At 54.7% G+C, this 20,000-nt stretch overlaps 11 protein-coding genes across 11 annotated transcripts; 7 read left to right on the plus strand and 4 right to left on the minus strand.

Moving 5' to 3' along the window:
• Window positions 1-111: 111 nt before the first annotated feature.
• On the plus strand, window positions 112-1,276 carry CCM_01985 (Mitochondrial substrate carrier; the record flags this gene model as incomplete). Its single annotated transcript, XM_006667139.1, has 3 exons — window positions 112-215; window positions 279-987; window positions 1,061-1,276. 3 exons carry the CDS (start codon window positions 112-114, stop codon window positions 1,274-1,276), a joined length of 1,029 nt encoding a protein of 342 aa, XP_006667202.1.
• Window positions 1,277-2,435: 1,159 nt separating this feature from the next.
• CCM_01986 (protein kinase, putative) lies at window positions 2,436-3,750 on the plus strand (the record flags this gene model as incomplete). Its single annotated transcript, XM_006667140.1, has 2 exons — window positions 2,436-2,949; window positions 3,011-3,750. 2 exons carry the CDS (start codon window positions 2,436-2,438, stop codon window positions 3,748-3,750), a joined length of 1,254 nt encoding a protein of 417 aa, XP_006667203.1.
• Window positions 3,751-4,506: 756 nt separating this feature from the next.
• On the plus strand, window positions 4,507-5,403 carry CCM_01987 (Protein kinase-like domain; the record flags this gene model as incomplete). The annotated part of the gene is made up of 1 exon (XM_006667141.1): window positions 4,507-5,403. One exon carries the CDS (start codon window positions 4,507-4,509, stop codon window positions 5,401-5,403), a length of 897 nt encoding a protein of 298 aa, XP_006667204.1.
• Window positions 5,404-6,902: 1,499 nt separating this feature from the next.
• CCM_01988 (uncharacterized protein) lies at window positions 6,903-8,051 on the plus strand (the record flags this gene model as incomplete). The annotated part of the gene is made up of 3 exons (XM_006667142.1): window positions 6,903-7,905; window positions 7,931-7,964; window positions 8,030-8,051. 3 exons carry the CDS (start codon window positions 6,903-6,905, stop codon window positions 8,049-8,051), a joined length of 1,059 nt encoding a protein of 352 aa, XP_006667205.1.
• A 1,172-nt stretch (window positions 8,052-9,223) lies between these two features.
• Window positions 9,224-10,648, plus strand: CCM_01989 (gamma-glutamyl phosphate reductase; the record flags this gene model as incomplete). The annotated part of the gene is made up of 2 exons (XM_006667143.1): window positions 9,224-9,686; window positions 9,741-10,648. 2 exons carry the CDS (start codon window positions 9,224-9,226, stop codon window positions 10,646-10,648), a joined length of 1,371 nt encoding a protein of 456 aa, XP_006667206.1.
• A 215-nt stretch (window positions 10,649-10,863) lies between these two features.
• Window positions 10,864-12,805, minus strand: CCM_01990 (replication factor-A protein 1; the record flags this gene model as incomplete). Its single annotated transcript, XM_006667144.1, has 4 exons — window positions 10,864-10,960; window positions 11,012-12,421; window positions 12,472-12,723; window positions 12,768-12,805. The coding sequence occupies 4 exons, from the start codon at window positions 12,803-12,805 to the stop codon at window positions 10,864-10,866; spliced, it is 1,797 nt and encodes a 598-aa protein (XP_006667207.1).
• A 384-nt stretch (window positions 12,806-13,189) lies between these two features.
• CCM_01991 (Protein kinase-like domain) lies at window positions 13,190-13,988 on the minus strand (the record flags this gene model as incomplete). Its single annotated transcript, XM_006667145.1, has 2 exons — window positions 13,190-13,828; window positions 13,881-13,988. The coding sequence occupies 2 exons, from the start codon at window positions 13,986-13,988 to the stop codon at window positions 13,190-13,192; spliced, it is 747 nt and encodes a 248-aa protein (XP_006667208.1).
• Window positions 13,989-14,388: 400 nt separating this feature from the next.
• CCM_01992 (uncharacterized protein) lies at window positions 14,389-15,435 on the plus strand (the record flags this gene model as incomplete). Its single annotated transcript, XM_006667146.1, has 2 exons — window positions 14,389-14,921; window positions 14,994-15,435. 2 exons carry the CDS (start codon window positions 14,389-14,391, stop codon window positions 15,433-15,435), a joined length of 975 nt encoding a protein of 324 aa, XP_006667209.1.
• A 995-nt stretch (window positions 15,436-16,430) lies between these two features.
• CCM_01993 (uncharacterized protein) lies at window positions 16,431-17,234 on the minus strand (the record flags this gene model as incomplete). Its single annotated transcript, XM_006667147.1, has 1 exon — window positions 16,431-17,234. The coding sequence occupies one exon, from the start codon at window positions 17,232-17,234 to the stop codon at window positions 16,431-16,433; it is 804 nt and encodes a 267-aa protein (XP_006667210.1).
• A 288-nt stretch (window positions 17,235-17,522) lies between these two features.
• On the minus strand, window positions 17,523-17,878 carry CCM_01994 (uncharacterized protein; the record flags this gene model as incomplete). The annotated part of the gene is made up of 2 exons (XM_006667148.1): window positions 17,523-17,762; window positions 17,813-17,878. The coding sequence occupies 2 exons, from the start codon at window positions 17,876-17,878 to the stop codon at window positions 17,523-17,525; spliced, it is 306 nt and encodes a 101-aa protein (XP_006667211.1).
• Window positions 17,879-18,270: 392 nt separating this feature from the next.
• On the plus strand, window positions 18,271-18,978 carry CCM_01995 (uncharacterized protein; the record flags this gene model as incomplete). The annotated part of the gene is made up of 1 exon (XM_006667149.1): window positions 18,271-18,978. The coding sequence occupies one exon, from the start codon at window positions 18,271-18,273 to the stop codon at window positions 18,976-18,978; it is 708 nt and encodes a 235-aa protein (XP_006667212.1).
• Window positions 18,979-20,000: the final 1,022 nt, after the last annotated feature.

Raw genomic sequence — 20,000 nt, forward strand, 5'->3', positions numbered from 1 at the left:
ACCATCTATAGCTACCTATGTATTGCTAGAGCCGCAGTGTTCTAAGCTAGCCACCAAACACCAGGCTAGAGTACGGTGCCCGTCAGAGTCAGAACCTGCTACCGCAAAGCAATGGCCTTCAACATTCAACATTCTGCACGACAACAACCGCCCGTTGTAGTGGACACCGCAATCGACCATGCCGTCCCGCCCTGGGTACATTTTGCGGCCGGCGCGTAAGCTCAGAAGTAGCCATAGGTTCTGCTGTTCCGCAGCCGCAGCTGACATCCTTTTGCTAGGTCTGGCGGACTACTCACCTCAATCATCACCTCTCCGCTTGACGTGCTGAGGACTCGCATGCAGTCCGACCTATACCTGACCGCGTCCCGATCGCGGGCCACGCCGAGCACACCTTCGGTATTGCGTCTTGCCAGCAGCCCGCTCCGTCATATATACGAGACTTTCGAGACGATTGGCGCGATACACCGGACCGAGGGCTGGCGCAACTTGTTCCGAGGTCTGCTCCCCAGCCTCGTCGGTGTTGTGCCCGCCCAGGCCATCAAGTTCTACGCCTACGGCAACTGCAAACGCCTGGGTGCGCAGCTTCTCGGCCGCACCGAAAACGATACCCTGGTGCACGCGCAAGCCGCCGTCGCTGCCGGCATCGCCACAGCCACGACAACGAACCCCATATGGCTGGTCAAGACGCGCCTTCAGCTCGATAAGAAGCAATCCCGACTGTACAGCGGGGTCATGGACTGTGTGCGGCAGGTTCTGAAGAACGAGGGCATTACAGGCTTTTATAGAGGCTTGAGTGCGAGCTACCTAGGCACGCTGGAGACTGTGGTACACCTGGTCCTTTATGAGCGTCTCAAGACGCTTTTTCGCCAGGAGAGCGTCTCTGGAGTAGCGTCGTCCCGTCGCAGCGAGCTGGTGCACTGGGCCAACACGGCGGGGGCGGCAGGTTGTGCAAAGGTGGCTGCCGTCCTCATCACATATCCTCACGAGGTAAGCAAAGGGTCGATGGAAGAACGGGAATAGTACTGAAGGGCTTGTTAACCGAATACGTGTGCACCAACAGGTAATCCGCACACGATTGCGTCAAGCTCCAGTAAACAGCTTGGGCCGAGTACAACAAACGAGCCTCGTCCAGTGCTGCCGGACAACGTGGGCGCGTGAGGGCTGGCGCGGATTTTACGCCGGCCTGACGCCGCACCTGGTGCGGTCCATCCCCTCAGCCGTCATTACATTCGGAGTATACGAGTTTGTTCTGAGACTGGCTGGAGCCAGCTCTTGACAGGGAATGCCGCCGTGTCAAGCTATATGTGTGTCGACTCAGGCTACTGGGGCATCTGTGTCTGGACTGCAGTACGTGCCGGGGTTAGCATACCAGCACTTGCAAGAGCATAGCCCACCAGTGCTGGCCTGCATGATGTGCCAGCACTAAATTTTTGATGTCGATGTGGCGGGTCAGCGAGGATGCCCTCTGACGGCGCTTAGGTACAGGCATACGCCGCCTGGCGCTCCCGCTGGTGGGTTATGAAACGCAGGCTTCAGCAGTTGCGACACAGGTCACTTGGCTCCAGCGCATTTTGACCGGAACCAGCAGACATGGCCAAACTAGCTAGCACAATGCTGTATACCAGTACGTGACGTATACGTCACGCGATGTGTGCCAGTGCATGCATCCCAGCCCTCATTGGCAAGCTCTATCCTAGAAATTCTTGTATTCCCGTATCCTAGCAGCACCCATCAATGCTCCGCCGCCGTTTTTCGCGGCGGTCGAGGAAGTGAAGATGAGTAACACGGTGTTGGGTGGTGAATCAGCCATGGTCATGCGAACTTTGATCCCGGGAAAATGCCCGATCCTTGGTAACGGGGAACGGCGGCTCCCTATCAAGCGAGAGCTCTTCGCGCGCTAGGATCAACCGTCATGGCTGTACACCCTTCCATGACAAAGATGCGCTACATATTGAAATCGTTCAGCCAAGGCCAATTCCCATCTTTAGGAGATGTCCCAGCAAGAAGACATATTATTGTTGGATGCTAGAAACGACAGTACAGCTCAATAACAGAGGTATTCGAAGGATACGGGCAAATGTACCACATAAACATGAGTGGTGCTATTGGCACGAGAGCTTTTTGCTAATCGCACGAGCCTCACGTGAGGCTAATAGTACTAGCGAATTTTATAGAGGTACATATATTTCGGCATATATCACGTACAAATATAAGTATCTTTGAAACCCTCTTAATGTATTCATCCCCGCTACGCCCACGGTCTGTCCTGCTCGTCAGATATATATGCGCGACCGCGTTCTTCTGCAGCACAACAGCCTTCAAAATGCCAAATTTGGTGGTACTTAGTAGGTACTTGGGTCTCCTAGGGTTACACTAGTATCACAGCGCTTTCCCCCATCATCAAACTCAACTTTCCATTACTCTCATCATTCACCATGCCTCTCGATAGTCCGCCCCCCTTCCGGTATCGCCAGCCGCTCATGCCATACGTTGAGGACGTCGAGAAGTACTTACCTGGCGGCTACCACCCAGTTGACCTTGGCGACACGATCTGCGCTGGCGAGCGGGCGTACCAAGTTATCCACAAACTTGGCTACGGGGGCTTATCGACAGTCTGGTTGGTTCGCTCGTGTGCGCGCTCGCCGTCGTACTTTGCCTTGAAAGTTCTTCGTGCCAACCTTGGGGACATGAAGGACGGAGAGCTGCGTATCCTCCAGCATCTCAGAGCGGTCGCCGGCGCTGGGCATCCGAACGTGGTGGTCTTGCACGACTCGTTCAAAGTCTCTGGCCCCAACGGCGAGCATCACTGCCTCGTCTTTCCTGTTCTCGGCCCAAGCCTGGACAATGTCAATATAAAGATTACGTTGCCCAGCACTACGCGACATAAAGTGTGCCAACAAGTTGCTAGCGCCACGACATTCCTGCATCATCATGGAGTCTGTCATGGTGGTAAGCTGTGTTCCCGCAACCCCTATGCAAGCCGAAGCTGACTGATGAAACATGACTATAGACCTCACTCTATTCAATATAGTATTCGAGCTTCCAGACATCCAGTCTTTGTCTCCAGATCGCGTATTTCAGCTTCTCGGCCCTATCAAGACCGAGAACATGCGGCCTAATCGCCGCCAATATACGCCGCATGCCCCAAGGCAGGTCGTCCAGGCGCCTGACTTCTCAGGCCTAGACTTTTCTTCGCTCACTCAGATCCGGATTGTGGACTTTGGACAAGCCTTCTTCGCACAGAACCCGCCACGATGGCTGGGGGTGCCTATCGATTTCTTTCCTGCGGAACTCTGCTTTGGCCATCTACCCTCCATGAAAAGTGATGTTTGGCAACTCGCATGCGTTCTATTCCAGATTCATACAAAGCAGCTTCTATTTCCCACAGGCTTTCGGATATATGAGATACTAATTAGTACCATTACGAGCTATCTCGGACCGATACCCCAGCACTGGCGCGGGAAGTTTGACTTTAATGACTACGGCTACCATGAGCCGGGACAAGAACAGGACACTACAGACATAGAGGCATGGTTTGAGGATAAGAGTAGCGAAAAGACGATGGAGAGTCGGCTTGTCCAGAAGGCAACACATCTATCTACCCGTCAACGGAAATACCTCGTTCAGCTGCTCAGCGAAATGGTGGCATATGAGCCTGCGGAGCGCCTCTCGGCGGTGGATGTGATGCGGCGTCTAGAGTCGGCTTCATTCTTGGATGAAGACTCGAGGGCACCAATCAACGACGAGTGAAGATTTTGTAAAATACGAAGCGGTGAATCGAACTGCAAAGAACCGCTTCTTTCGTTTGGGTTGGGGGGATTTGCGGAATGGTTGACCGGTTACTACCGCATTCGAAGCGACTATGACAGCGGCAAAGGTGGCGGCGCGGACGGCCATTGATACGGATGAGATACCAGCTCATGGCACCTGCGGAACTGTAAATACAAACACACTGTGGCAGTAGCGGAGCGAACTCCCATGTCATTTTCCAGTCCTTTGGTTCGGATCCCCGGTGAGTGACCACAATGACTGAAAGCGTAGGCCGCATGCGTCCTTGCTCCCTTTGATTTCACAATTTGCTGCAACCTATGTATACTAGTAAAAGACGTCAAGCGTTTCCTCCTTCACCCACATCTACAGTCGGTCGCCAAAAGCTCCGCTCGGTGCGGTATTGATATGATGCAAAGAGCTACCAATTGAAGCACAAGATTCTCTTATTTATCTATTGATATATGCTTTTACTATTTACTCGTTCTTTTTACAATTAATATGGTGGGCGTACAGCCTCACCCAGGTCTAGCACAGTTACACCACCACGTACACGGTCCCAAGTCGGCCATCTTTCGTATAATAACGTAACACTTGTATAAACAACACAGTGTTCGCCTCTTTCCGTACTGTTTTCAAGATTGTCTACGTCAGCCCTTGTTTACGTCGCGCAATGCCCACGCTCATCTACATGCACCTCAACAAACGCCCTCTGGAGACAACAACAAGCTTCGCATCATGCCTCTTCGTCTCCAGATGACGAAAATGGTCTCGTCGATTCTGAACAAGCCTTGCTCGTGGTTTCTGCCGCTGGAGGCACAAGATGCGGTCTTGGACGTCTATGCGGAGCCAGGCGATTGCCTTTACAGGATTCGTCGTGGTGTCGGACATCACGCACGGGTGGTGTACGTTGAAGTATTTTCCACAGAATTTATCCCCGAAGACGAGCGTACCGATGGCTATTTCATCTTAAAAAGACTCGCTTGTCTTGATGAATGGCGTCATCAGTGGAAGACACTTGTGGTTGCAACAACCGAGTCTGGTCTGCGCGTAAAGGCCGATGCCTTCCAGCCGCACTGCGTCTCTCCCGACTATGTGTACGACGACTATCCCAAATTCGACATTCTGAAACTCAAGTGCGACCATAACCTGAAAGTCCGGACCTGGCGGTGCGAACACCGAGGCTCGGTCACTTATGTCAAGCTGGCCAGGTTCGACTTTGAAGTCGCGGCTCTCGAGCAAGAGATCAAGACATACCACCTGCTGCGCGGCTCCTCCCTGGCCCCTGCCATGATCGGCTACGTCTACGAGGACACGTGCGATCGCGTGGTCGGTTTCATCACCGAGCAAGCCGTCGGACCCTACCCCGAGGTGGCCGACCACGCGGCGTGCGCGGCGGCCCTGCACGAGCTACACGAGAAGGGGATTGCGCACGGCGATCTGAACAAGTACAACATCATCATGACCAGCAACGGGCCCAAGTTTATTGACTTTGAAGCATCCAACGTTCGTGGCGAGGCGGCCGACTGGGAGCAGCTCGCGCAGAAAGAAACGCAGGAGTTCTATGGACGGCTATCTGATGAATCTGGTCTCGGGGCACCGTGGCGACTTGTTCAAAGAGACAATGACGAGTGATTTTTGCTTCCATAGTATCAATTTTCGAACGATACTATCCGGCACGCGCATGACGAAGCACGATCCTCTCGTCTACGACAGAAGACTAGCATAGCCGCATTAGTTTCAAATACACATTCACTGAATTCTGCTTGCTTCTTCATCAACTCACCACGTGTCCGGTCTCAAGCACTTGCGGCACTTGTGCGCCGACGTCTTGGCTTCCATTCGCTTCCACACGCCGCAGCGGTGGTCGGGCTTGTTGTCGTGGAAAGCGCACTTGACGAACTCGCTGTCGAGCTGGTGGCCGCAAAGGTAATGAATGTAGTACTGTGTGCAAGTGGCTTGCTGTACCAGAGCCATTTTATTTTTTGCGAGAAGGAGTTTGTGCTTGGAATAGCTGGAGCAAGTAACGTTTCCTTGGGCAAGAACGACTTGGTGGATGGACTGAGAACTGGGCAGGAATGGCACTTGCATGTTCTCGACGATTTCCAGGTTGCTGCTGTCGCCCTTTTTAAGTCGGATGGACTGTGTTACGTCCAAGGCGACAGGTTGGTGATGAAGACTAGAATACAGTCGCGATTCAGAGGATGAACACTTTGTGCGCCCCAGGTCTGACACTCCAATGCGGCCATGCCTGGACTTTACGTGTGTCACTGCTCTTGGTCTAGAGCTATGTCTGGTCTTCTAATAAAATTGTACTTTCTAGTATTTTCTACAGTTCTAGTACGACCGGGATCTTTAGCAGAGTACGTGATCGACTGCTCTCTCGTTGAGTGCAGAGCATACCTGGGCTGTGATGGAGAAGCGAGGAAAGACTAGGAGTGATTGCCAACGACCTGGACAATTAAAACAAATTACGTTTCATCTCAGGTACAAAGCATGGCATGTAGTAAGCTCTGAATAGGATAAACGTGTCCAAAACATAATGAAGCAGCGAGCGAGCCTGTGGTATGAGGCACTGTCGGTAGAGATCCGAGGCCAGAATCTTCAAAGCTCTGCTATTCCCGGCACCCGCCACGCTATCCTGTGCAGTGCTGCTCTCTTAGGAATGGAGGCATATGTTTAGGCGAGAACGGCCGAATGCAGCACCTGCATGGGCAGATGTGCATTTTTGCTTGGCCGCCTTTGCTTGGCTTCAGTCAGCCACATCGGGCTGAAGAAGTCAATATCGATGCCGGCATTCCCGGTCGCCTCACTCAAACCCGATACACTTACTTGCCATGGCCTTCCTACCCACCCTCATAGCATGCAGCTCGCGCCTCCATCCAGGTTTTGCTGTTCTTGGCTGCTTCGGCTGAGGGTGGTGTACGTGCATGTCCAGCTTGCGGCAAAATGAGCGCATACGAACGCGGACAGATCGACAAGTAGACAAGTATACAAGAAGCAGTGACTATAAAGAGAGGTGGGTTGGGCTAAACTCACGAACAGAATTTCAACCAAGAAAGAGTAGGTGTAGACATTCTTACATCCCCGTGCTTACACGCGACTACTTGCCGTGCCAACCTCACTCTCCCATCATGGCTCCCATAACCTCCCTCCTCCTCCTGCTCCCCATCTTCCTCGCCTCGCTCATTTCCGCCCAAAACGCAACCTCTTCCTGCGGCCAACCGCACACGTCCCCCGAGGAGGCCTTCTCCGCCTGCTGCCCGTCCTCCTCGCCCGACACGGGCAACAGCACCCGCCCGCACGTCGGCACCTTTCAGATCCTCAACGGCCGGGCCTTTTCCTACCGCTGCAACATCTTCGTCGACCTCGAGGGCGTGCAGGTCGACGCCGTCGGACCGGGCCCTTGCGCCGAAGCCTGCTCGCAGAACCCGGCCTGCGTGTCCGCCGCCTGGGACATGGGCCGCGCGTGCCCGTGCTACCACTACGTCGCGACGAGCCGCCCGGGCGCCCTGCGCATCGATCCGGTAGTCGTGCAGGACATGCCAGGGCCGCCGCCGCCGCCACAGGACTGCCAGGCCAGCGTCGCGTCCGCGGTGGCGAGCGCACGGGGCGAGGCCGAGACGTCCTACCGATCGCAGCTGTCGTCGGCGGTCGCAAGCGCCGTGTCCAGCGCGGAGAGCGCGGCGCGGCTCTCGTGCCAGGCCCTGGTACCGCCACCGGACGCCTCGAGTCGCTGCGAGGGCGTCAAGAGCGAAGCAGAGACGTCGTGCCGGACCATGGTGTCGTTTGCCGTGTCGGGTGCCGTGGCTGGCATTCAGGATGTGGCGCGGACATCCTGCGCGTCGCAACTGTCCTCTGCAGTGTCGAGCGCCCAAGAAGCCGGCCAGACATCCTGCCAGACTGCCGTCACTGCGGCCGTGGCCAGCGCGCACCAGGCGGCACAGACGTCGTGCCAGTCTCACGCCTCGTCTGCCGTCGCGGCGGCCGTCGCGAGCGCCGAGAGCGCGGCGCAGACGGCCTACCAGTCCCGGGTGTCGTCGGCCGTGGCCAGCGCCGTCACTTCGGCTTCGGCGTCTGCGTCGACATCGTGCGAGTCCAGGCTTATCGGTTGGTCCCAATGGGGACATGGCTGGAGTACGTATGCTACCAATTGTTGCAGGACATAGCATCGTGCGGGTTGTCGAGCGACAATTGTGCGTGCTTGCAGAGAAAACTTGTACGATTGGCGCGCATAAGGCAGCTTCTCCAGGTTCAGTAGCTTCCATCGCTACATGGTCTGATTTCGAGTTAAAAAAACAGGGAGCATGGCCCTTTCTCTTCATGTTGGTTAGCCTCTTGAAATGTGAAAAAAGATGATGGGGAATTTTCAATGTTCAAAGTCACTATTGATTTTCTTTACAACTATGCTTAGTCTGAATACAAATTGACCAGTTAACAGTAACCAACCCTGTAAAGTAATGGGTTTCCTCCAGCCGAGGCTATGAATGCAAATCGTCTCATCTCCGAGCATAGTGATGTTGTAGTCTACGGCGTAAGCTTCGCGACATGAGCGTACTATCGCGTTGGCACGACCCAAATATGCACTCATCTATATCAACATCTTTTTGAGCAAGAATCTTTGCCCACTCGCGTATCAATTCACACTGCTGTCCCGTCACAAAAGTTCCCTGTGCCTGAGGTAGCATGGGACACATAGCTGCCCAACCGTGCTCTACTTGTTCTTGCCATCGGGCGCTCAGCGTTGCTTGCTTGACAGCCTGAAATCAGAGACACGCAGCTACCTTGGTGCGATGCTGCAGAGCAACCGTGTACGCTGCATGATGCACCGTCCGATCGGCAATTGCGAATGATGGCGATTTTCGACCCTCAAGTTGGGCACGCACACGACGTGATTCCACCTCCGATTGCGCCGGCCGAGGTACTGGAGCAGCGTGTAGAGCGCATAGAGCATGTACCTGGGTTATCATGTGTTCGTATTCCAGACGCCGAGGGTCAAATCCATTCGACGGGACGAATCGGGGCCGGATGTGGTCAATATAGAAACAGGTATAGTCTGAAACTCATATATCTCATCTCAACCATTGGGTCTCGGTGGGCACTACGTCATAACCACAAAAACTGAATCAGCCTCCCTCGACGAGTCAATTCCCAAACATGAAAAAAAAAAAAATGTCGCACCGTAAATACAGTTGAGATATATAAAAACCATTCAAGTTTTTCTATCCTTGGCGTGAAAAAGCGCTAACAGAAAATATCTGCAAGCCTCTCCGCGCCGGGCCTATCAGCGACCAGCGCCGGCGGCCGTTTGATGTCATGGCCTCGGAGTGCATCCCCGCGGCGGGGCAACCTGCAAACATGCCATTTGCATCACCAGTACTTACTTGTACCATCTCTCCCCCGCCCTGTGTGATGCTCTAATTCCCACAATCACGCCCTTTTCATTCAACCCAACATGTCGCTCACCAACGCCTCCCCCGAGGCCGCCGCCCGGTCCGCCAAGGACGCCTCCTTCACGCTCGCCGCGCTGCCCGCCGCCGCCCGCAACGCCGCGCTCGACCTCATCCACGCCGCGCTCGACGCCAACCGGGAGACGATCCTGGCCGCCAACGCGCGCGACCTCGAACTAGCCCGCGCAGCGGCCGCCGACGGCTCGCTCAGCGCCGCGCTCGTCAGCCGTCTCGACCTCGGCAAGCCGGGCAAGTGGGAGGACATGCTCAAGGGCATCCTCGACGTGCGCAACCTCCCGGACCCGATTGGCAACATCTCGATGCGCACCAAGCTCGACGACGACCTCGTCATGGAGCGCGTGTCGTGCCCGATTGGCGTGCTGCTCATCATCTTTGAGGCGCGGCCCGAGGTCATTGCCAACATTGCCAGCCTGGCCATCAAATCCGGCAACGCTGCCATTCTCAAGGGTGCGTTCATACCAACTTTACCCCCCGCGCCCCAGTACTAACCCCCGTTGCCAGGCGGCAAAGAATCCACAGAGTCCTTCGTCGCCATCTCCCAAGTCATCTCCGCCGCGCTCGACCAGAGCAGCGTGCCCAACGGCGCCGTGCAGCTCGTCACCACGCGCGACGCCATCGCCAGCCTGCTCGCGCAGGACCGGTGCATCGACCTCGTCATCCCGCGCGGCTCCAACGAGCTGGTGCGGTACATCAAGGCGTCGACCAAGATCCCCGTGCTGGGGCACGCCGACGGGCTGTGCACCATCTACCTCACCGCCAGCGCCGACGCCGCCCGCGCCGCCGTCGCCGTCGTCGACGCCAAGACGAGCTACCCGGCCGCCTGCAACAGCGTCGAGACGCTGCTGGTGCACGACGCCGCGCTCACCACGACGTTTCCCGCCGTCGCCGCCGCGCTCGTCGCCCGCGGCGTGGAGCTGCGCTGCGACGCCGCCACAAAGGCCGCCGCCGTCGCGAGCGTGGTGCTGCCGTCGGGCGGCGGGGACCAGGCTGCCGCCGGCAAGATCGTCGACGCTGTTGCGGCCGACTACGACACGGAGCACCTCGCGCTGACGCTGGCCGTCAAGACGGTGGCGTCGCTCGCCGAGGCCGTCGCGCACATCAACGCGCACGGCTCCGGCCACACCGAGTCCATCATGACGGCCGACCGCGACGAGGCCGAGCGCTTCATGGACCAGGTCGACTCGGCCGGCGCGTACTGGAACGCGTCCACGCGGCTGGCCGACGGCATGCGCTACGGCTTCGGCACCGAGGTCGGCATCAGCACCAACAAGATTCACGCCCGCGGACCCGTCGGCCTCGAGGGCCTGACCATTTACAAGTACAAGATTCGCGGCAACTACCAGCCGACGGCCGCGTACGGCGACGGCGAGGGCCAGAAGCCGTTCAAGCACGAAAAGTTGGCCTTGTAGGGGGCCGGGCCGGGGTTGAACATGTCATCATCTCGATTCCGAAATACCAACATAACGTACATATTTTCCCACATGACCCATACCAAGAAAAAAACATATAGATTCACATCAATACACATCCCCTCAACTCCCCGAACCAACTCTATTAACTCAGTCGTTTGATTATTCCTTACGTATTGCTCAGTTATCATGTCGTATTGTTCCTTACGTATTGCTCAGTTATTCATGTCGTATTGCTTAATCATTTCCGCCAGCTTGTCGCCCTCCGACTTAAAGTCGAGGAACGACGCCGTCATGACCTGGTATCGTACTCTGTCGACAGTTAGCTCGTAGTACGGGTAGGAATGAAACACGGTAGCTCACCTCTGCACCTCGCCATAGTTGTCCATGCGGGCACGGCATCGAAACTGCAGCTTCTTGCAGTTGACCGCCTCAAAGGTCGCCATAAACTTGGCCTCGTCATTCTCCTTGAGATCCATCAGCTCGTCCGCCGACATGCCGACAATCGCACGGCCTGACTCGTCAAAGCAGCTGAGCCACTGGTGGCTGGTGTGGTCGGCAACGTTGAAGTTCATGACGTAGCGGTACTCGGGCTTGTCATGCGACAGATTGCACTTTTCGCAGCGCCAGGTGCCGTCACCCATATCTTGGACCTTTTTGTTGCAGCCTTGCGACAGGCACGCGGGGTAGCAAAAGTTGTCCTGCTTGACAAAGACAATGGTCGCCTTGATCGTGTAGTAGGCCTGGTCATCCACACCCAGGTTCTCCTCCTTGACCTGCGCAATCGTCTTGATTTCGTCGGTGCGGCCCGCAGCAGCGCCGACGCTGGCAAGGTTCTGGTGCGTAGTAAAATTGTCGTTGCGGCCGGCGGAATCGTACCAGCCCTTGAGGCGGTGGGCATCGGGTATATCTGGGTCCACGGAAATGGTGCCAGACGAGAGCAGGCTCAGACTCTTGCCGCCAAAGTCCGAGACCTTGGTACCCTTGAAAGCGACAACAGACTCGGGCTGTGCATCAAAAGAGCTAGCCGTCTTGCCCCAGATGGTGACGCGCACCGAGTATCCCGTGTCGTCAACCATGGTGAGTTCACGCTTCTGGTAAGGCGCGCCCGTTTTTTTGGATACAATCTCGCTAATCTCGCCAGCCTCTTTGAGAACGCCAATGATGTCGACCGTGTTGTCCTTTTCGACGCTCTGCAGCTCTTGGATGGTGGAAAAGTTGAAGCGCACCTGAGGCACGTTGGTCTGGTCCTCGGCCTTTTCAATAACCGTGTCGCGCTCAAAGGCCAGCTCGTAGTCGTTGGGCAGGTTGGAGAATTGCTTCTTGGCGAGGTTCACGCGGCAGGGTGTGGAGATGTAGTAAACAGAGCCTTCCTGGAGAAGCTCGTAAAAGGCGTCGCATTGATCGTTGAAGCCTGTGCACTTGATCTCGCCACTCTCGTCGAGGAGATTGACGCTAAACAGCTTGCCCTCGCCAGTCGCCTTGTGCCATGTCTTGATTTCCGACTTGGATGTGACGCGGGCCTTGATTGTCCACTTGTGAGAAAAGGGCGAGAGGCCCTCGATGGGGTAAATATTGTTTCCAGCGTGCATGGCTGGTCGGGAGGGCATCGTTTGTTGCTGAGGGGTGGGCTTCTCTTCCTTTTTGACACCGTAAAAGTCGTTGCCGGCAATGGTCGTCTCGGCAGCCTTGGACTCGACGGCCGAGGGCTCGCCAATCTTGTCGAGGATGCCGTAGCTCTCAATGACTTCAAGATCGAGAATGATGAGGATGCTATTTGGTCAGTGGATACGCCTTGTCCTGTGCGGGCCGCTGGCACGTACTTCTTCCCCTTGAGGTTGTTGGGTGTGTACTGCTTGACGCGGGCGATGCAGCCGCGCACCAGCTTCTCGTCGTGGACTACGTGATTGGCCTGGGTGGCCAGCATGGTCTGGACGTAGTGCTTGCCGTCGCTCATGACGAGGCGGTATCTGTCGCCGCCCTGAGCAGAGGGCGCCATCTGCTTGACTTGCAGACATTGCATCGTCGGGATGGGGAACTGTTTGGTGGCCTTGTCGGGATCATTGAAGATGAGGCTGCGACGTTAGCGGTGAAATCATGACAGGACGGGCCAACATACTCCAAGGACCCCTTGGATAGCGCAGATTCGGCGTCCATTTCTGCTGTGTGTGATGTTGTGCTGATGTTTGGGCGAAAACTCGACTTCCAGTGACGCAGCAGGTGGCGTGAAATCTAGCACGGCACGTCGGAAGCCCGGTTCACAGTGGGCGGACAGCGGACCGCGACGCGTTGGACGCGTTTAATGGAAATCGCCTACCGTGGCACCGCTTTTATTTTAGGCATCAACTACAGCATGTTAGACTTTAATTTTTTAGATTTTTAGTCAACACAGACTACTATTGATTATGGGCAAGAGAGTTGGGGAGCAAGAGACTATGTACTAAAAAATTGCTGAACAACGGTCACAATGGCCCGGCCCTTCGCTGCCTCGTCCATCCCCAGTGGCAAGGTTGAGTCCTCTGTTCCATCTATAAGAGCATCTCAACACTCAATCTCGCCATACTTCTCGTACAGCCTTCTAACCCTTTTCCAGCGTTCCAGAAATGCTTCAAGGCCAATTATGACGGCATATTCGCGGTCATCTTCATTCAGATCATACGCCCATTCCAAATCCAGAAAGACAATCTCACCATTAACCAGATGAAGGTTGTCCGGCTTCCAATCATCGTACGCAGTACCCTGGTCTAGCATCGGGCCATACGCCTTTAAAATCATTGTCTTTATCTGCTCCTCTGACATTTCAACCAACACCGAGTGGTGCGCAAGCGACACGCCACCTACCTCGCCTAGCACGAGAGCCCGGGTGCCATCGCAGCACGCCTCCCCATAGCAAATCGGTATTTGTTTACCTTGAAGCGCACCAAGCTTTTTGTACGTGTACAACTCGGTCGTGAATTCCTCTTCGACGTTGGGTTTTTGTTTCTTGACTATCACAGTGTTTGGTAGGGACCAAGCGGTAGGGATGCAAGCCCGGGCCAGCCTCTGCGGGAGAATGGTCGTCATGAGCCATAGTGCGAACTTGGTCAGGGCACTTTGGTGGATTGAAACACGAAGAACATGCTGGTGCTTACGCCAGGGCGCAGTGCAAGAACCAGAAACTCTCCAGCCAGCCAAGGTGAACTAGTGAAAAGGTTAGCGTTGGATCCCGTCAGGAGCCACGATGGATACGTGCCTGGCATTCTGTGCGCGACGAGCTTTCTGGGCCGAATGACCCAGTCAATAAATTCGATGAGGTCGCCGCGGTTGGATATATTGAAGATAACAAAGAAAGCGCCCACATGTTTGTTGCCTTGCTAGAGTCTACGCGTGACTATCGAAACGCAGCCTTGGGATGCAGAATGGAAGTTGCGGCGGTCGGCTGGGGCAAGAAGGATCTAGAAGATCTGCGCGTTCAGTGCTGAGCACAGTCAAAGTTGTCACGAAGGGCTTTATGGCAAGCGCTTGACTGCTTAGGCGGCAGATGTGAAAGTAGGGAGGCAGCGGGTCAGTTACGACGGGAGGGTGTTGCCTGATCAGAAAGGTGGGTCGAGTACGAGTTCAACCAATTAGTGCGCACGCCTGCAAGCCTCCACTGCACGTGACGGAGCGGGGAATGGGAGGATAATATACCTATATGGCTCGCTCTGCCTCCGAAACTTGGCTCGACCTCGACTGGAGTATATTCGCAACGTCTTTTCACTATGGCAGCAACAATCGAGCAACTTCTTCACGCCCATCCTACAAACCCCGTTGAAGAGACAGGGTATGAAAGCTCCTCAAATAAGGCGTGGACTAGAAACTATAAGCCCATTGTCAAGGTTACCGTCCATACATTTGAACGAAATGGAGCGATGGCAGCGAACTTTGACGCCTTTGTTCCTGAGCAAGCGGATGACCAGCACCGAAAGTCTTTAGGGGCGTACCCACCAAACCCACATTGCTGGCGGATGGATACCGAAGCAGACGCTAGGCATTGGTTTTATCATGAGGTATCGGACACCGTAATGGCTGCTTTTGCATCGGCTCCACCACTGGTTCAAGTTGCGGAGGCCAAGGCCTTTTCGGACCAACATGTTGCCCACGTTGTAGACGAGTCTTTCACCTTCAAGACGCCACGCTCCAGGATTCCGCTAGTCATAGGAGAGTTTAAAAGAAACATCCTACTGCGGGGAGAGTGGCAACGTGGAAAGATCGTCTCCGCTGGGCAGTTGACTTTATCGCGTGAACTTAGAGGGTAAGTTCTATCGCACCCAAAAAACAAAGAAAGAAAGTCAGAACGACCACCTAACTCTAATGCTTCGCATAGATATGCTGTTAAATATGAGTGCCCGCAGGTATTCTGCTTTGATGGCTATTCCCTACTTATGCTACAGTTCAAGGCCAAGACGCTTGAGGCTATCGCTCACGAGGATTGCAGGGTCGACTGCTGGTTTTTCCCGAGAGAGAATGCAGGTGGCGTTCCTCTTCGATACGCCTTCTATAGGTTGCTTGTACAGGGTCTCCGCAGGTGTCAGGGCCAGCTGTCTCCAAGCATTGTGACTTTGAACGGCCAGCAATCCGAGTTTCGGAACTTTTACACTGGGGAGCCTGTCTGGGAGATTGACGATTCCCTACATAGACATCCGTGGGGCATGTACAGGGCGGTTGACCCGAGAAATGGTTCAATGTACTGGATGTTTAATGGGCAGGAGGTCCTGGATGAAAGTGGTCAGCGTCTTTTAGACGGCCCGCCCTTGTACAACTATTGATAGTTTTCCTCGCCGCTTCTGTTCAAGCTGGGTATGACGATTACTTCGGGGAACGACGGAAGAAACGACGGAAGAAACGACGGAAGAAACGATGGAAGAAACGACGGATCAATGTAGAATGAGAATTGAGAGACTGAAATGGAGCATTGGTATCTTCGATGCTTGGCCAGCATAGTCATTTTGGCGCTGAGACTAGATAAACTCTTGGAGTATAATTTGTCGGATAGCGATGAAGTGGCTGCCTGGTCTTGCTTCTATGGCCAGCCGAAAAAATTCATCCACCCAAGTAAGTATGATAATAATAATAATAATTCTTATACACTAATTAGGCTAAATAACCTATCTAGTACCTCTGCTAATTAAAAGTAAGTATGATAGCAGAGTTGGGAAACTTATGGATAATATCCCTGTATATGAGTACCACCACTCCAGCCGTCCCCAGCATTGTAGGTGCATATCGTACCATCCTTCCTCGCGTCGCTTCGCAAACACCAAGTCCGCTATGTCCACTATGGATAACACCCCGGTTAAATAAACATCCCAGGCGGCGCGCAATATCTCAAGACAATATTAGCAGCGTATGACTAAAAAATAGCGGAATGGCTTTATGCTCCTCGTAGAGCTTGTTTATCACTATAGCTAGGTCCTCCTTACAAGTAACTAGGTCTTCCTCACAAGTAACTAGGTCCTGCTCACAAGTAACTGGGTCCTCCTTACAAGTAACTAGGTCCTCCTCATAAGTAAAACCGTTCCCTTTTTCAACGCAGTATCGGCATCACAAGAAGACTCATTTACATAATATATACGTTTATATATGTCTAATCGATTCAGTTTACTAATACTTCATAGGGTATATTCCTAGTAAAGCCTTAATAGAGTAAGTAAACACTGTTTTTAAGTTGTGTAAACTAAATTCAAGTATATACTACAAAGAAATAATAAGGAAAAAGTATAGGAAAGATACCTTGGGAACTAGTGGCTTTGGAAGATAGAGGTCATATCCGGTCCATCCACCACCGTTCGTCATTATCCTCGGCGATTTCTTCCACCACTGGCAGCAGATATGCCATAGCCTCTTTATACCGAAACCTCTCTGGCCAGCCATACTCCCTATACACCTGTCTTATAAACCGCACGTCCAGGTCGGTCGGGAAACAGCCCTCCTCCGCGCGAAACTGGTCCTCACCAATCCTTTCCTCCGTGTCCTCGACCTCCTCGCAGACGAGCATCAGCTTTCCGTCACACGGAATCAGCCGCAAGCACGCAAACAGCTGCTTCATCTCATCGACCCACGCATCCAGCGGCTTCGGTCCGTCGTCGCCTAGTCCCGAGACGACCTCGCAGACCTCGGCATCGACAACGTTCAAGTAGAAGCTGCTCGCCTCCCTGCCGACGCCGAGCGCCAGCGGGAGCATCCAGGCCGCGGGCACCTGGCTGAGCGTCGACCACCACTCGTCGGTGTCGCTGTCCATGTGGTGCTCGACGAACCAGGCGCGGTCGACGGCCGTGTAGTCGACAACCTCGCATTGGTAGTGCAGGTGCTGCGGTGCTCGGCCGCCGAGGTAGGGCAGATGGCGCAGGACCTGCAGCGCATAGTCGCCGCGAAAGTGCGCGCAGTGCTCCGGCGTCAGGTCCGGCCACCCGTCCGCCGGGGCCGCCTTGAGATCAGCCGGGTCTAAGTGGAGGGTGGTGAGGAATGTGTATAGGTCGAGGAGTAGGGCGGCCATCTGCTGCGGCGTGTGCAGCGGCGCGCGGTGCATGTCGGCCGCGCGGTTGTAGTCGGGTTCGTTTGACGACATGGCTACGGTGCTTGTCGCGAGTAGAAGGGATGCGCAGCGTGTAGAACTGCGGCGAGGCAATATCTAGGCATCATTAATCATAAGCTAAGAGAGAGATGCTTTAGCAGCTAGCTTACCAGCGTCCGCCCCAGTAATTAAAAGTCGGTGTAGGAATTAACGTGAATTTAAGCATAAATTGTAAATTATGCCTTACATCTCCTATTCAAATCCTACCATCTCGGATACAAATCTTGCCATCGCATTTCTAACAGATTATATGCACCCTGCATGTCGTTCCCATCCTCCCCTTTACCTATCCGCCTCTCCCTCCCCTAACAAGCAACAGACGTTGCCCGCGCCGCCGTTGTGCTTGGCGGGGATGAACCGGATGCGCCCGCCCCTGGGGTCCTCGCCGCCGAGCTTGAACTCGTCGTCGGATTTCTGCAGGAAGTAGTACGGCGGCCACTCGTCGCCCTGGCACGCCGCGCCCGGGCTCTGGTTGCGCCAGCTCGGCGCGTGCTCGCGGTACCACTTGCGCACCGCGGGCGACTGGCCCTCGCGCCTTGGTCGACGCCTCCGGCTGCTGCCGCCGCCCGGACGGGTTCGCTCGACGGGTTCGACTTGTCGCCCTTTTTGCCGCTGCCCTTTTTTATCTTGTCAGGCATCTTGAGGCTCGTCATGTCCGTCACCTGTCCGACAATGTCAGCTCCTTCCCCACACGGCGTCGTGCACTCGTTAACTCATGATCCCTGGGTTTTTGACTTATGCGAGCTTGAGGTAACACAGCTGTCAACTCAGGGTCCCTGAGCTTTGACGCATACTAGCTTGATATGACGGCAAGGGCCTTGCCGTCACTAGCTTAATGAACCGTTGTTCCGTACTACACTCTTTACCCGTGATCCTTTGACGTTTGCTTCTCGTCCCTCTCTTGCCCCGATATACTGTCAAATACAACTCTACTCCAGTTCCGCCCCCTCATCTATCCATCCATTCATTCCTTGATTCTCTTCTCCTGCCACTTCTGCTGCTACTTCTTCTGCCACCTCTTCTGCCCACCATGAAGCTCTCATCCATCCTCGCGCTGCAGCCGCTCGCCGTCGCCGCCTCCGTCTTCGACACGATCCTGCCCACCACCGCGCCGCGCAAGACGTCAGATCCGTGGGAGTGCTCGACCAGGACACTCGTGTCCTTCTTTGACGTGCCCAAGCCGACCGGCGCACTCCTCGACGCGCTCTTGTCTTTTGGCGACGACCTGTACGCCAGCTGCGCGCCCACCGCCACCAACCACGTCGGCCAGACCGTCTGCGCCTTTCCCGCGCACTCGCGGTGGTGCGCGTTCGCCACCGCGGCGCCCGCCACGGTGTTGCCCGCGTACTCGTCGTACGCAAGCAGCGCCTCCGTCTGGTGGAGCGAGCACGCCGCCGACGCCGCCGCCGAGGCCGAGTTCTGCCCCAACGCCTGGCGCAAGGCCATGATGTGGTTCGCCAACGGGCCCGAGTGGCTTAACGACACGATTGCGTTTGCGGGCTGCTACGCCGCCGCGCAAGTCACGGGGGAGTCGTCTAGGTCGAGCAGCCTGCCGGATGCTACGGCCGGCGCGGGCGTTACAACGCCGACGTCGGCGTCTAAGACGGCTACCATGACCACAACAGCGGAGGCGCAGACGCCGAGTAAGTCCAGCAGCGCCGCCGCAGGGACGTTTGGTAAATCTTGGGTCGTCATAGGTGTGGTGGTGGCTGGTGCAGGGGCTAATATCCTGTGGTAGAGCAGTCGCGTGCTGGATTTCCTTCTCTAGTCAGCCTAGTTGTATTCTATTATTATCTTATATAATTTGTACCGGTATTATATACTGATATTATATCCATGTGAGGAATTGGTCGATGTAATTAATCCTCAAATCTACCTCTAGTTAAACTGCTGTAGTACTGTAAAGTCAAGGGGGCCACCAGACGCTCCCTCGTAAGCGAACAAAAGCGTCCGGTAGTAACTAGCAGTACATGACCATTTCCAAACATTTGTTCACACCCACTACAAATTAGACATGGAGAAATTCAAATCAGGCCAAGAATGGAGTATCAGGCACGCAGGATGCATGCAAAAAGAAAAATCCCTTCGTCCCCTCTCTTGGCAATTTCCAACAGGCTCCTTCGCCCTGATCTGCAATGCGCCAAGACGTTGCCGGCTCCGGACCGGCCCCGTCAATTCTGCTAAAATTGCGCCAAGAAGGGTAACGCCCGTTACGGGAATTTTAAGCTTAAATTCCAACCTCGTGCGCATATACGGAACTCGTCGGTAGCCCTGCAACGTGCCTAGCACAGCCCTTCATGATACCAGCACGCTTCTGACCTGGATAACTTTTCTGCGTCCCTGCGGAGCGTCGACGGAACACCCAACAGGCTTGGCCTTTTTTGCTGCGGGAATGGCGGCAAAGCACCGGAATTTAGTTAGTATTCACATCTAACTCGCGGCATTTGCAGGCTAAAAATACGCCCTTATTGCCGAGTATCTAGCGTACTCGTTGCAGCAGCGCCCTATCCCACTACTGCAGCATGAGATGTAGCCTTATACTCTGCCACACAGCCTTATAAACCGTAACTAGCTTTCCGTCATAACAGCCTCCCTTGCCATCCTTGGTCTACTTCCGCTTACGGCCGCGCCGCGCCGCGCAGTTTCTATTAACCTAGTATAGAGGTAGTTTGATTTAGTAGCTATCATAGACTCAAGGCAATAAAGGGGAAAAAAAGGAAATAGGTATATAGATATACAGGTACAAAAATGGGACTGTTA

Source organism: Cordyceps militaris (assembly GCF_000225605.1).
Source record: "Cordyceps militaris CM01 unplaced genomic scaffold CCM_S00002, whole genome shotgun sequence".
In the NCBI taxonomy this organism is placed as follows: domain Eukaryota; kingdom Fungi; phylum Ascomycota; class Sordariomycetes; order Hypocreales; family Cordycipitaceae; genus Cordyceps; species Cordyceps militaris.